The sequence below is a fragment of the Anoplolepis gracilipes genome, chromosome 10 (assembly GCF_047496725.1).
Source record: "Anoplolepis gracilipes chromosome 10, ASM4749672v1, whole genome shotgun sequence".
NCBI lineage: Eukaryota > Metazoa > Arthropoda > Insecta > Hymenoptera > Formicidae > Anoplolepis > Anoplolepis gracilipes.
The window spans coordinates 3,724,906-3,738,155 of record NC_132979.1 but is presented as its reverse complement, the minus strand read 5'-3'; the positions used below and the strand labels follow the sequence as shown (position 1 = coordinate 3,738,155).

Sequence of the window (13,250 nt, the reverse complement as noted above, 5' to 3'; positions counted from 1 at the left end):
CGATGCGATGCGATGCGATGCGATGCGATGCAATGCGATGCGATGCGATGCGACGCAACGCCATGTTTCTTTGCCCTCTTTAGTTCCGGCGCGTTTAACAGAAGCGTATCACGACGTCATGCCGGAAGAATAATATCGGCACGTGACGACAGCACTCATATATATATATATATATATATATAACGTTTAAAATATCCAGTATATAATATATATATACATACAAACACACGAGCAGTACTTGTGCATTTTAGTATGCAAACGCGCTTTTACGATTGCAAGATATTCTTATAATGTATGATTCGCATTTTATAATGTAATAAATTGTAATGTGCCATTGCAACCGCATTGAATCGCATAATAAAAAAAATACTGCTACCAATATAATGCTTATTTTTGATGGATAATATTTAAAGTTGAAAGTCATTTATCTTGTCAATATTAAATTTCTTTTACCAAAATAATTGGAACACTTTGTAATTATATAATTTTAAATTATTAAATTATTGATTCAATTAATATAAAATTTATTAAATATATTTATTTGATGACAATATTAATTGCATACGTTTTTATTGAATTTATGTGATTTACATAATTTCGTATTCTTCTTATTTTCCTATATTTTCTCTCACTTGTTGATATCCAACTTTTTCCTACTTTATAATTTCATTAATTTTTTTCATAAACCTGCATTGCATTCGCGTTTTAATAACATGCAAGTGCCGATATTAGCGTCCGTTTAAATACCAGAAAGTCCAAGAAGTTTACGAGATCGCGGAGAGAAACCGAAGACGATTCCGGTGAAACTGGATTTCGTCGGAATCCAAAGCAAGCGGATAAGAATTGCTATTTCGAGAGAGCGATTCGCGCTATCTGCACGATTAAATTTTCTTTTCGATGGCGTCAACTTTGTTATGCACGCGCGAAGAAAAGTTGCCCGGTTCATTTTCGTAGAAACAAACCATCATATTACGAGAAATCTTCTTGATCGGCTAATTATATAGCGTGAATAGAACAAAAACTGCAATATCCACATCCTTTGCGTAACCCACTGCGACCGATTAAAATGATCGAGTAATCAACGCGAGAACGACGTACCATATCCTGACAGAGAAAGATCATTGCGATCAATTGTCGCAAAAAAAAAAAAAAAAAAAAAAAAAAACGCTCAACATTCTTGCACCCTAAAGAATTTCGAATATGCTGCCATGTGCAGTCTAAAGAGGGAATATATACAATAATAAAAACATATAATAAATTAATTATTTAATATGTTAAAAAACATTTGAGTAATTATAGAAATAACTAGTGTCAAAAAAAATTTAACAAAATGTTATAGAGAGTGATTCAGGGACACAAATTTTTGATGTGCGATTGCAGTTTATAATAACATCATGCAAGTTTTTTTAAATTATACTAAATTCAAATAATACGCACATTTAAAATGTAATTAATTACTGATTGAATAACATTCAATTCCACATAGAAAATATCTTTATTTGCATTTATACATATGTATTCTTTATATTATATTGTTGTATTTCATTGTGTCTTCTGAATCAAGAAAAAACGGTGCTCGTACAACAAGAAAGTAGAGCTCTCTTTTATTGTTGCAGCTTCACAAAGGTAATGTAGAAAGAAAAAGAGAGACAGAGGCTTTTCAAGCCGGCTGTTTCTGTTTGAAATATCCTGGCGAAGGAAAAGAAAGAAAAAGCCGCAGAAGACAAGGATCTCTCTTATCTTTCGCGTAAAGAAATAAAACCCGTGTCGAGCGAACGTTGCGTTATAAGGAACGCATTTTTCCCGCGCAAAAACGACAAATAACTTTATCGTTCGCGCCAACATCTACAAATGCGTGAAAAGCAACTTTTGACAAATCATGTCCGCGAGCAAAGATAAAATAAGAACCATTCGCATGTAAAAATGATACTTTCAGTTTACGTAATATTATAGTACACACAAGCAAGTGTAAATTATCATTTTCTACATAATATACTTATATATGTATATGTAATATGATATGTTACATAAGTTAATATCTCTATCTATATTCTTCTTTTCATTAAATCTCGTACTAAATCAAATTCTTACATAGCTTTAATAATATAAGTAATAAAAGTCAGAATTTTTAATATGTCTATAATTAATACATTTATAGATTAATCTTTAAAAATTTTCCCCGATTTTAAATCATTCTATTTTATTCCGAGAGATGGTTAGATATTTTTTTTCGTATAAAAAATTATTCTTGCTCAGAAATATCGAGTCATAATTTATTTTTTTATTGATATTATAATTTTTGAGCCGTTTGAAAAAAATAGATTTGATTATTATTATATGTATGAGTCATATATCGCATCGAATGCGTACATATAATATATGTACGCACGAAACCTGTCATAATGTCTATCTCTCTCTCTCTTTCTCTCTTTGCCTCTTCCGCGATCGTTCGCTCGCAGCGAATTTTCGCCGGACGCGGTTCTCGCTATATAGAGATGCAAATGCGCGCCGTTAATCTCGGTAATAAATACGTACGACTCCGCAACCCGTAGCCACTTCTTGCTCGAACAGCCGCGCAATAACGCCTTCTCGTCGCACGTACAGCATCTTTATTTCCGTTCGCGCGGATGACTCGCATACCGAGATGTTCCATCCGCGAGATTCCGATGGGGCTCCATAATCGTATTTCGCGGTCGGATGCTGATCGAAGTTAAGACCGGTAATCGAAAAATTCTGAATGTTATTTTAGATTTTAGAATTTAGATTTCGGACGCGACGAATAGATTCCCTCTTTTAATAAAGAGAGAAAAATAGACATTTTATTGCGCTATTTAATTGTTAATTAATTTATCATTTATTCTGACCGCATAAAAGTTACAAAAGCTCATGGCATTAGTTGTATCGACTATTAGAGATCGTACGTTCTGGCTTCACTAGGACACGGCTAATAGTCTCTTCTAAGTCGATCCGTATCGTTTTATCCGACCGAATAATCTCTCAACTAGTGAGCTTTAACTTCGACAAACTTTAAACAGCGACGTGGAACACGGATAAACTATCGCGCGCGCATACTCGAGGGAATTTTCACGGCGAACAATCGGGATAACAATTCCCAATAGTCGTAGGAACATAACGGCGTGAAATGTAAGTTCCTATTTCAATGAAGAGATGTGCGCAAAGTTCAAAAGAAAAACATGGAAAAGTGGAAGAAGAAAAACAACGAGATATTGAAAGCAAAGCGTGATTCTTCGAGTGAAAATTAGTAAATGTTTCCTTTCTAGACTTCATAAGTGCATTATACGCTATAAAATTTATTTAGTTCTGTTGCTATAATTTATTAGAAGAGCCTATGAGATATTTATCTTGAACTAGAAACTACTTTTTTTTAAAGATTTTCCAGACAATACAAATATATATGTGTGCAAACTCTTTAGTATTTGCATTATTTAAATCTACCGTTCATTCAGAGACCCCAATAATTCGCATACCGCGTTTCCATATTAATCAATTCGAACTATAGTGTTCGTACGTCAAATCAACGTGCATATTCCCGCGTCGCGCGAATAATCTGGCAGATTGTAGTCGATATTTCACGTCGCCCTTACGTGACGCATCAACGCGTCACGTTCCCTAATATTGAAAATGCGCTATCCGGATACGGTATTCCGAGGACGCGTTACGTGACGCGCCGCGGAAAAGTCGCGGAATCCGTTTTTCCGTTTGCGGCTGCGCTTCAAAGAGAACTCCGTAAAAGAGAGAGAGAGAGAGAGAGAGAGAGAGAGAGAGAGAGAGAGAGAAGGAGAAACGGATGTGTAATATATATGTGGGAGAAAGAGAAGCAAAGTCGTAAAAGCTGATCGAACCCGTAAGAAACCGACGCCATTTTCTTCTTCCCCGTCCTTTCTACCTATGTTTCCCCTTCTCCTTTTGCAATCCGCTTTCCTTTCCTCTCTTTCTCCTCCTGAGAGAGTTGCCTTGAAGCTTCCCGTTCCTACGTTCCGCCTGGACGATCAGGACGCCAAGCGGCTTCGCGACTCATCGTACGGTTACTAACGCGCAGTTACAGTTATGGTTGTTATAGAACCGGCGCGTTGTACTTCTATCAAGGAGCTTCCCAGCCATGTTTCAGCAAAGAAACGAACGACATGTCTCTCCCCTCGGAATAACTGTATTTAGAAACTGACATGCGCGATTTGTCTTTGATTGCTCTCTCATTTATTTCGACGAATTTATAAACAATTTAATTTATAATGCAAATAACGTGCGTACAATTTATATCCACAATATTTGTGTATATAAAAGTGTATATGTCAATTAAATGTATATAGAAAAAAATTATAAATATATAAAGTAAGTTTTTCTTTTATATTTTAAAAAGCACATATACACTTGTGCGATTGTCAAAGTTATGTCTAAAAAATCAAAGTTCTTTGCCAGATGTATATATGTAGAAATAAAATAGATAGGTATATTGAAAATGTGATTAAAATAAACTCGGACACACAATATATTTGAGAGAATTGGATCAGCTCTAATTGCGTTCTCGTAAAATGCTCATTACGAAAGATTAAAAATCGAGAAAACACCTGTTGAGTAGGTACGCGAAAGAGGCAATCGGAATACAACTGGGGTTCATTCGCACCCCGCAAAAGAAATAGTATTAACGATCTAAAACCGAGGCGGCCGCGCCGGCGTCGTGGTGTGCGAGCGTAATGAGAGAATGCTGTTATATAATTAAGCGATTTAACAAGACGAAGGAAACTGAATTTTTCTTTCCTTTTTATGTAACACCGTATGTAACACCGTTCGTGAAGCGATGAAATAAAGTCGATTCATTTATTCAAATGTCAACTTTAATGTCACATCGCAATCCCGTGGACCGTTGTAGGATCAAAGAAAATTTCATGAAATGGGGTGAAGTTCATGGAATCAATTGATTTTATCGATTGGTGCTTTCATCGCCGTTGCTGCAATAAAAGAATTCATTTTCGTGTGACGTAAGAGTTAATTTTATTCCCGCATAAATCTTGCTAAATGTATATGAAAATCTGAGAATCATTATTCGCAAAATTCTACTATCTAAAACTACTTTCGAGATTGTCAAATAAACATACGCTATTTAAAACGATCCTTTTCCTTAATAAAATCAGTTTGAAAGCCGAACGTGCGCAAACTCGTGTCTTTCAATTTATATTTATAGCGTGATTCTTTCCGAAAAAGGGATCATCCTTTTCCTAGCTCGAGCATCGTAGATTAGAAATAAATTTCGCCAAAAGCAATCCCGAAGGAGAACGGCGCGAATAAAAAACCAGAAGGCGAAAGTGAGGAGAGGAGAGGGGAGGGAATGAGGGGGAGGGGAAAGAAGAAGGTCATGTTTACGAGCCACGAGAAAGATCCGACGGGTCCTTGACTTCGCCATAACGGCCGTATATGAGGTTTCCCTGTAGGCCCTCAAGGCAGCAGCAGCTGCCGCTATCGTCCGTGCCAGATTCGAGATTGTAGTCGGAAAAGCTTTAGGAAACGTAGATATGTGAAAGCCGTGAAATACGAATTCCACGATCGAAGGAGGGAGGAGAACACGTAAGCAGACAGTTCAAAAAAGGAGAATCGGATCCTTTCGAAAATAGATGCATAAATCGCGCAAAAACATTTAATTTGCGTGCAATAAACGTAACGTTGATTTGTAATGATTAATTTGCGATTGTACGCGTATAAACGATATTATCGCAAAAAAATTTCATTGAGGTCTTCGAAATTAAAGATTAAAAAAACTCGATGCAAAGATAATTATGTATTCGCGCGTGCTTTTCTAAAAACCATGAAACGGTCGAATTATAAAATGTCATAAAATTTTGACAAACAAAACAGAAGTAATATTTACGTTAAACAATAGAACAGAAGCAATATTAACATTTTTACTTGCAGAAAAATTTTGCGTAAAATCCGATGATGTTTCGATTAAATTGTAGATACATTAATCGCGTTCTGTTGTAACGCTTAAGTGACTAGGTGATTGGGACTTTCCATATATTGACGTCGATAAATATGTATTATTACGAATCTTTAAACTTATCGTTCTTAGAATTTTCGTGATTTTTATCCACATATGCTTAATAGTATTACAACTGCTACCGCTTTCGATGTTTTAAAAACCAAGCGAGAATTCCGATAACTACTTTATTCACGGATTTAAATCGAATAGTATTAATGGCTATGATTGAGAAAAGATTCATTAAAACACCGCAAATTATGGTAGATTTATATACCGGGCGAAGACCTGTGCGGAAGGCTATCGGTTAACGTTAATTGAAACGGTCAGTGAATTTAACTTGGCGAAGTGCCTCCGATTACTAACTAGATGGAAGTGAAAGGGTGAGGAGGAAAAAGGGCGAGATGACTCTTAAATCGCAAGAGAAAGATCTATTAAGCGATCGGACAACGTAAAAGGTCGAGATTCCGTTTGAATAAAGATGACGAGCGATAAGAAATGGACGTCAGTCCGATTTTCTCATCTCTAGATCGTTAATTATTCGCGACTTTGCAACTATCGCGAACAATAAGCAAAGTCATGCTTAATAGAATGCTATTTTGATAGGAAAAATAGATCTGTACTCGTTTTAGAACACGATACGACGTTAAATGCGCACGACGAGATGCAATCGTGTGCGGCGAAATTGATCGACAGATCAGCATTCGTCGCCACTTTCATTTCCCGGTGCAGAAACATTTTTAACGTCATCTCGGTGGATGAGAAAAAAAAACTGGGAAATGTTCGGTGTGTCAATTTAACTGACACACAACGCTATCCTTTTCATCAAAAAAGAGAAAGAGAAAGAGAAAGAGAGAAAAGTACTACCGTGGAAAATAAATTAATCGTAGACAGAAACTGTTTTAATTTCCATTTGCAGAAATACTTTATCTCGCGTTAGTTAGATTAGCATGTGTGACGCTTGCACAGTTATATTTAGAAAATATTAGTCATAACAGAATATTAAAGCATTTAGCAATAATAACGTAATCTCTTTAAAAATAATATAAATTTTCTCTCTCGCTCTCAGCAAAACCAACCGCGTATATATCTTTTCATTATTTAAAAACATTTTTAAAATAAAAATAACAAAAAGTATCTATGCACAGATTTCGTTTTTGAACGAATCAGTATATTTGCTGAATATATTCCTAAAGAAATAATCAATAACGCCATATACACGAGTACGTACGAAACGACGCGTGTGGTGGAAAAACGGTCTCGCCGGTCGTAGACAGGAAATAAATGGAAAATGTACTCACCCTGACGGGACCACCACGGAAGAGGTTCGGTGTGGAGACATGTATGTTGGGCTGATGATGATGCACATGGTTATGGTGGTGGTGATGATGGTGTCTCGTATCAGGACCGCCGCCCGCAGCCGCCTGCTCCGCCTGGACCGACATCGCCGCGCGTGCCTGTCGCTCTCGCTCCCGAAGCCGGTCTCGTTCCACGCTGCAAACCAAAATTACCATCCGGTCAGTTCCAATTCAAATGCATAAAATGCCCGAGCACACTATGTAATAACAATCAAAAATAATAAAAAAATATAAAATGTAAAAGGAACATATTTTTTACGTAAATTTTTATCCTCGTGTAATTGATTTTACATAATACACTGTTTAAAGTTCACATACAGTAGCAAAAAACACATTTGTAAGTGACAGACAACGAGCCATGTGCTAGACTCGTTGTCATTTTTTCATCTCAAATCTTCAATATACTTTATAAATTCATGATATCGTCTATCATAATTACACTGGTAATTATTAAGTATGAGTTTCGACAAATGGAGAACGTTTTTATCTTTTAAAAGAGAATTCACCGAGGAATTTCGTTGCTTGTATGACGCAGCGCCGAGAATAACTATCGACCTTTTAGAAAGCATTGACGCAGACGAGAAACGAAGAGTCGAGACAAGGCGAGAACGAAGACAGGACAGAGAAGGGATTCGTGACGAAGCATAGCGAGGGCGATTGCAGCTGGCGCAAACACCTGTTTAGTCGCGTTTCCGGTGACGCTGACATTATGTGTAAAAATGAACGAGACATTACGATTTTGTAACAACTGTTGCCATTTATAGGTAAAAGTTGATCGAAAAAATTCAGCTAGCAGAAAAAATTATAATAAATTTCGATTTTTACTATCCCGAGCTTTATTTAATGCAATAAATTGGAAAAAATATAAAAATGACTAATATGTAACACTTAAATATATATTTATGTAACTTTATGCAAAAAGATATAAAAATATCTTTTAATTATACTTTGATTAATAATCATACTAATCTAACTAACTGTAGTTTAAGAAAAAATAATAAAATATATTAATATAAATATCAATATAAATATTATACATAATAGTAAATATAATAATCAAGTCTTTTTTAATTTAAATTAATATTTGAAATACATTTTAAAAATAAGATCTTTGGAGACGTAAGTGTTATTATATTAACTTTTAGTTTAATGAAAAAAATAAGAATGATAATTTTTACATCAAAAAAACTATTTATTATACTAATTTTTAGAGAAAACAATGTATTATACAATGTATTTCAATATATTTTAATATTATTTAAAATTTAAATAATTAAATAAATTAAAAAAAAAAAAAATACGTTTAATATGTTCTAAAATTACAAAATAATTATAGAATTTCGACGCTTTTATAGAGAGAGGTTCTATTTTAAGAAAATATTTCTACATTATATCGTAATTTTTTTATGTTGTAATAGCTTCGCGTATAAATTCCCATTATCAGCTTTTTTGTGTTTCAACTTACAGCACGTAGCGCAATCAAAATAGCTAGTATGGGACGAAAACTGCTTTAAATAGACGTTTAAAGGTCGCTTTTCCTTCTCGTATGTGCGTTATCTGACATATGTTGCACGACTTGTCAAGGTACGATGCTAATGCCTCACGCGCCATGATATACTTAGGGTCATTGCGGAATATTTCCGAATGTATTAACATAAGTAATATACACGCAACGGAAGCCTGCGCGCGCGAAGAAAATCCCATGGTCTTTTTTTTTTCAGCGACTTATCTTCGCAAAGATATAATCACGCGTATAATATCGTAGGCATTACGATTGAGAAATATATTTAACACGTACACAATGTCTGACAGGAAACACTGATATCGTACATGTTATAGAGAAAGATATAATCACGCGTTATACAAAGATATAAAAAAATATAACAGTTCCAAGTAAATGTTAAATAATAAACTTGCGAAGTAAGCGAATCCTGATTTTTCTATAATATATGTCGATTAAGAGTGAATTCCCCGAAGCGCAATACTTTCTCGATCGTCGGAACGCACAATGTGAAGAAACATGCATGCCGAGGGACAAACGACTGCATTGTCATGCAAATTAAACACACCGACAGTAATCACTGTTCACCGCAACCGCTTAATTGCGGATGAATGGTAAGAAAAACTGTATATTATATTCAACCCTTCCTAGCTCTAGAATTCTAAAAAAAAAAGTTGTACATAAACTTGATCAGATACTTGAGAAAAGAGAGAAAAAACTGACTATGTATAAAGTGAATACTCTAATATGCATAACATTATATCATCGTTTCTGTTAATTCCTGTCAAAATATTTCCAATCTTATTTGGAAGAACTTTCGAGACACATCGTGGAAGACGAAATAATCGAAAATACATGATCGATATTTTTTATTGAAATAATAGTCCGATGCTATGATTGGCTATGGATGGCATCCATTTTCGTAAGCGTATGCGCTCTCCTTCTATCTTATTAATTCAAAGCTGCTTATTATTCGTGACGGCAAGAAATATCCGACGGAAAGTTTAATCGCCTTCCCGGTCTCGTGCATGTAAGCGACTCGGTAATTTCCTCGTGACCCGCATGGTGTAATCGAGCCAACTTAAGAACGGCTCTATTTGTGTCCCCGAGTGCGCACACGCTTGTTCCCGTTGGTATCCGTTTATCCCATTGGAGTCCTTTTCGCACGCGCGCACACATATATGTGCATTCAAATTGCACGCATTAGCCGCGTGAATATTTCCCCGGCCCCCAGAATGCAGCCACCTCTCTTCGCGTCGCGCACGTGACACTTTCTCGATCGATACCCCGACGTCCTCTTCGTGTCTCCCCGTCGGACTTTTCTTTTTCTTTTCGCCGCGCCGCTTCATGCTTCGCTAAATCAGCTCTAGAAAGTATACTCTTAACTAAATCGTTGCCAGAGAAAAAACCGACCGCTCGTTCCTCGACTAAGTCGCTTGTCGCTAATCGCAATCTCGTAACGCTCCGAAACAAAATGTAAGTGTGAGAACCTTGTAGACAAATAAATTTACCTCGAGGATTAGAACGCTCTTGTATACAGATTTACAGTATCTCTATTTCAGCTTTAAAACTTTCGTATAATTATTCTAAGAAGAATTTTGATAATTGTTTTCTAAAATCTAAGAACATTTGTCAGTTTCATTAATTAGTATTAATTTATATTTTTCCAATTTTCTTACAATTAAATAAAAATTCAAATTGAAATAATTATCTCTGGCTGTTTTTCTCGATTCTCATTAAATTAATTCTTCCTCAAATCAAATTTATTTTAACTTATCTTGAAATTAGATGCTAATTAGATACTAAAATCCAGAATTAAGTGCTGAAACCGTTTGATAAAACATTCAATCTGGAAGCAGGGAGGCTGATTTAAAATTGAACTGCACCCCAATAAATAAAAATATATAATTAATAAAAAAATATATAAATATATAAAAGTATAAAAAAGTAATTGGTGCTAATTAAGTGCTTCAAGAAATCGTTAAAACATATATCTAAAATAAAACTTTTTAATGTCACTTTATAATCTTGTAACATAGTTCGCGCAACCGATATTTAATTTACGAAATTCTCAAACGCAAGGAAGGTATCAGAAGCGTCTATTCCAAATCCGTGTGAAGATGCAAAATTCCAAGCTGACACACCGGTCGACTCTCGTCGGCTAAACTTTATTGAATATCTAGGGACATTGTCACAACCGTCCAAGTTCATCGAGCTAACGAACTCGGACCGTTCTCGACAAGTGGTTAGGGTTTCTCCCTGGTGGATATTTCCACGATCGAAATCCGAATGGTCTCGCGAGGAATGGAGCGGAGTTTTCAAAAATGCTCGATTAACAATCTGGCACAATCAGCCGTCGACGATGACGTCTATGGAGAGCCGTATCAAAATCATAGTTCGCTCTTGTAATAAAATCGACTGCCTTTTCGAGTCTGGGCATTCGCTAATTTTCGTGTCGGTTCTTTCGTCTGCGATTTTGCCCCGTGTGTATGCCGATCAATCAGACCACGTTTATGGAGTAGACGATAATCCATATATACGTTCGCGCCATAAATATTGAACTCGAATCGAATTAATTTTCTTTTTCGATGCAGTCGTGCAAAAGATGTCAAATAACGTTTAATCAAATTATTATTTCTCTATTTCCATATCTGCGGTATTATAAAATTTTAAAGGATGAAACTGCGGGATTTATTTTTCGCTAGAAAACATTTTAATATTATTGATATCAATAATAAACTCATAAACAAAGAAAATAATATATATTAAAAGTTTCATTTTCAATACTTCCTCAGCTTTTCGAAACGAAATTGCGTGAAATAAACGACTTTTAAAGTATAAAGTAGTATTTATTTATCATATTATCGTTTTATCGTTTTATCATTATTGCAATTTATTATTCTTATTACTAGCGTAAAATCTGTATCCTGAATTTTATTGTACTTATTTAATATACTTTAAATACCGCGATTCTCTACAGCGTTTTCCGATTCGCGTCACGATCGATTTAATCCTTCGAGGATTAATTCGCTCTTCTTTCATGGCCAACGTAGCAGGGACCGAATTAATCGATATATAATGTATTTTATATATATATATATATATATATATATATTTTTATACTGAGATAGTTAATATAGCTCGAGAAAATTTTTCCCTTTGTCGTTCGAATAAACGTTTAGTAGCGGCGATTCGCCCCGGAAGCGGAATATTGCCATCGTAGATAATTAATTCGCGTTAATCGCGGCCCATTTGAAATGGTAATGAGAAAGGGATGATTTAAAGCAGCCTTTGCCAGCTGCGATTCGTAGTTCGCCGATAAGTAGAAAGAAGAGATACACAAAGCGAGAAAGAGAGAGAAGAGCGTCCACTGTATTGCTTTAGAGCGATTTGTGTCTCTTCAGGGACAAAACAAAATATACATACATACTAATCGATAATTTCATAATTCATAATGACACAATATAAACACATTACGCGGATAAAAATAGTAAAAACTATAGAAAGAAAAATAAAAGTTTGAAAATATATTTACAACTGTTATTTCTGGAAAATTTTCAATAACAAAAGATAAAAATAAATGATAATTTTTACTATTTCTGAGCGTGTAAAGAAAGCTGAAAGTAAAATTAATGCGAAAGCCAGAGGTAAAAGAATAAATGGTGATTGAATGAAATACAAATCGAAAATCCGACTTGATCTTCCTTAACCGCGCGCCTCTTCTTCGTCGATCCGCGCTCGACGCCTATTACTACCGAGTTTCTAATCCGTCTCGATCCATCGTCTTGGCTTTAAATCCCAGATTACACGGTTATAGAGCGGCGTCAGCTATCGGTGTTTTCATCGATTCGGATGCCGCGATTTGCTTCCGCTCAACGCGATTATCAACCATTCTCGTAGTTAGATATACCTCTTGACATTGTTATTAAGCTTCTCGCCTTATTCTTATATAATAATAAGTTGCGGCCATCTTTATTCCTTATTTACTTCAAAATCTTAATTTTTAAATTTTTTCCCTTAAAATTATATATTAATATAATATCAAAAAATTTTAGATATACTTTAAAATCCATTATTTTAAACAATTATTAATTTAATATTTAAAATATTGAAATATAATATACATCAAAATTAAATGTTGAATTTATTCTTTCGATTCTTGGTTCTCATTATTACTTTCTTGACACACACATACAAAAGTAAATAAATAAATAAATATCTCAGAGATGAAAAAAACGAAATTAGTAAACTAGAGAAGTAATTCGTTTTCTCTTAATTATTAATATTAAATTACTAAAATCAGATTAATCTTTAATGCACGTAATAATCTTCTAAATACGTTTATACCTCACTTACATTACTTATATTAATAATACGATTGCATGTGAGAATCTTTTTACAG

At 34.8% G+C, this 13,250-nt stretch overlaps 1 protein-coding gene across 4 annotated transcripts in view; it reads right to left on the bottom strand.

Moving 5' to 3' along the window:
- The window catches only part of Lilli (AF4/FMR2 family member lilliputian), a 202,348-nt gene that overhangs the window by 102,335 nt on the left and 86,763 nt on the right, over positions 1 to 13,250 (bottom strand). For all 4 annotated transcript variants that reach the window (XM_072900452.1, XM_072900454.1, XM_072900453.1 and 1 more), the window contains one exon: positions 7,291 to 7,483. In XM_072900452.1, the coding sequence (XP_072756553.1) occupies positions 7,291 to 7,483 (193 nt within the window). The remainder of the gene's footprint in view (positions 1 to 7,290; positions 7,484 to 13,250) is intronic.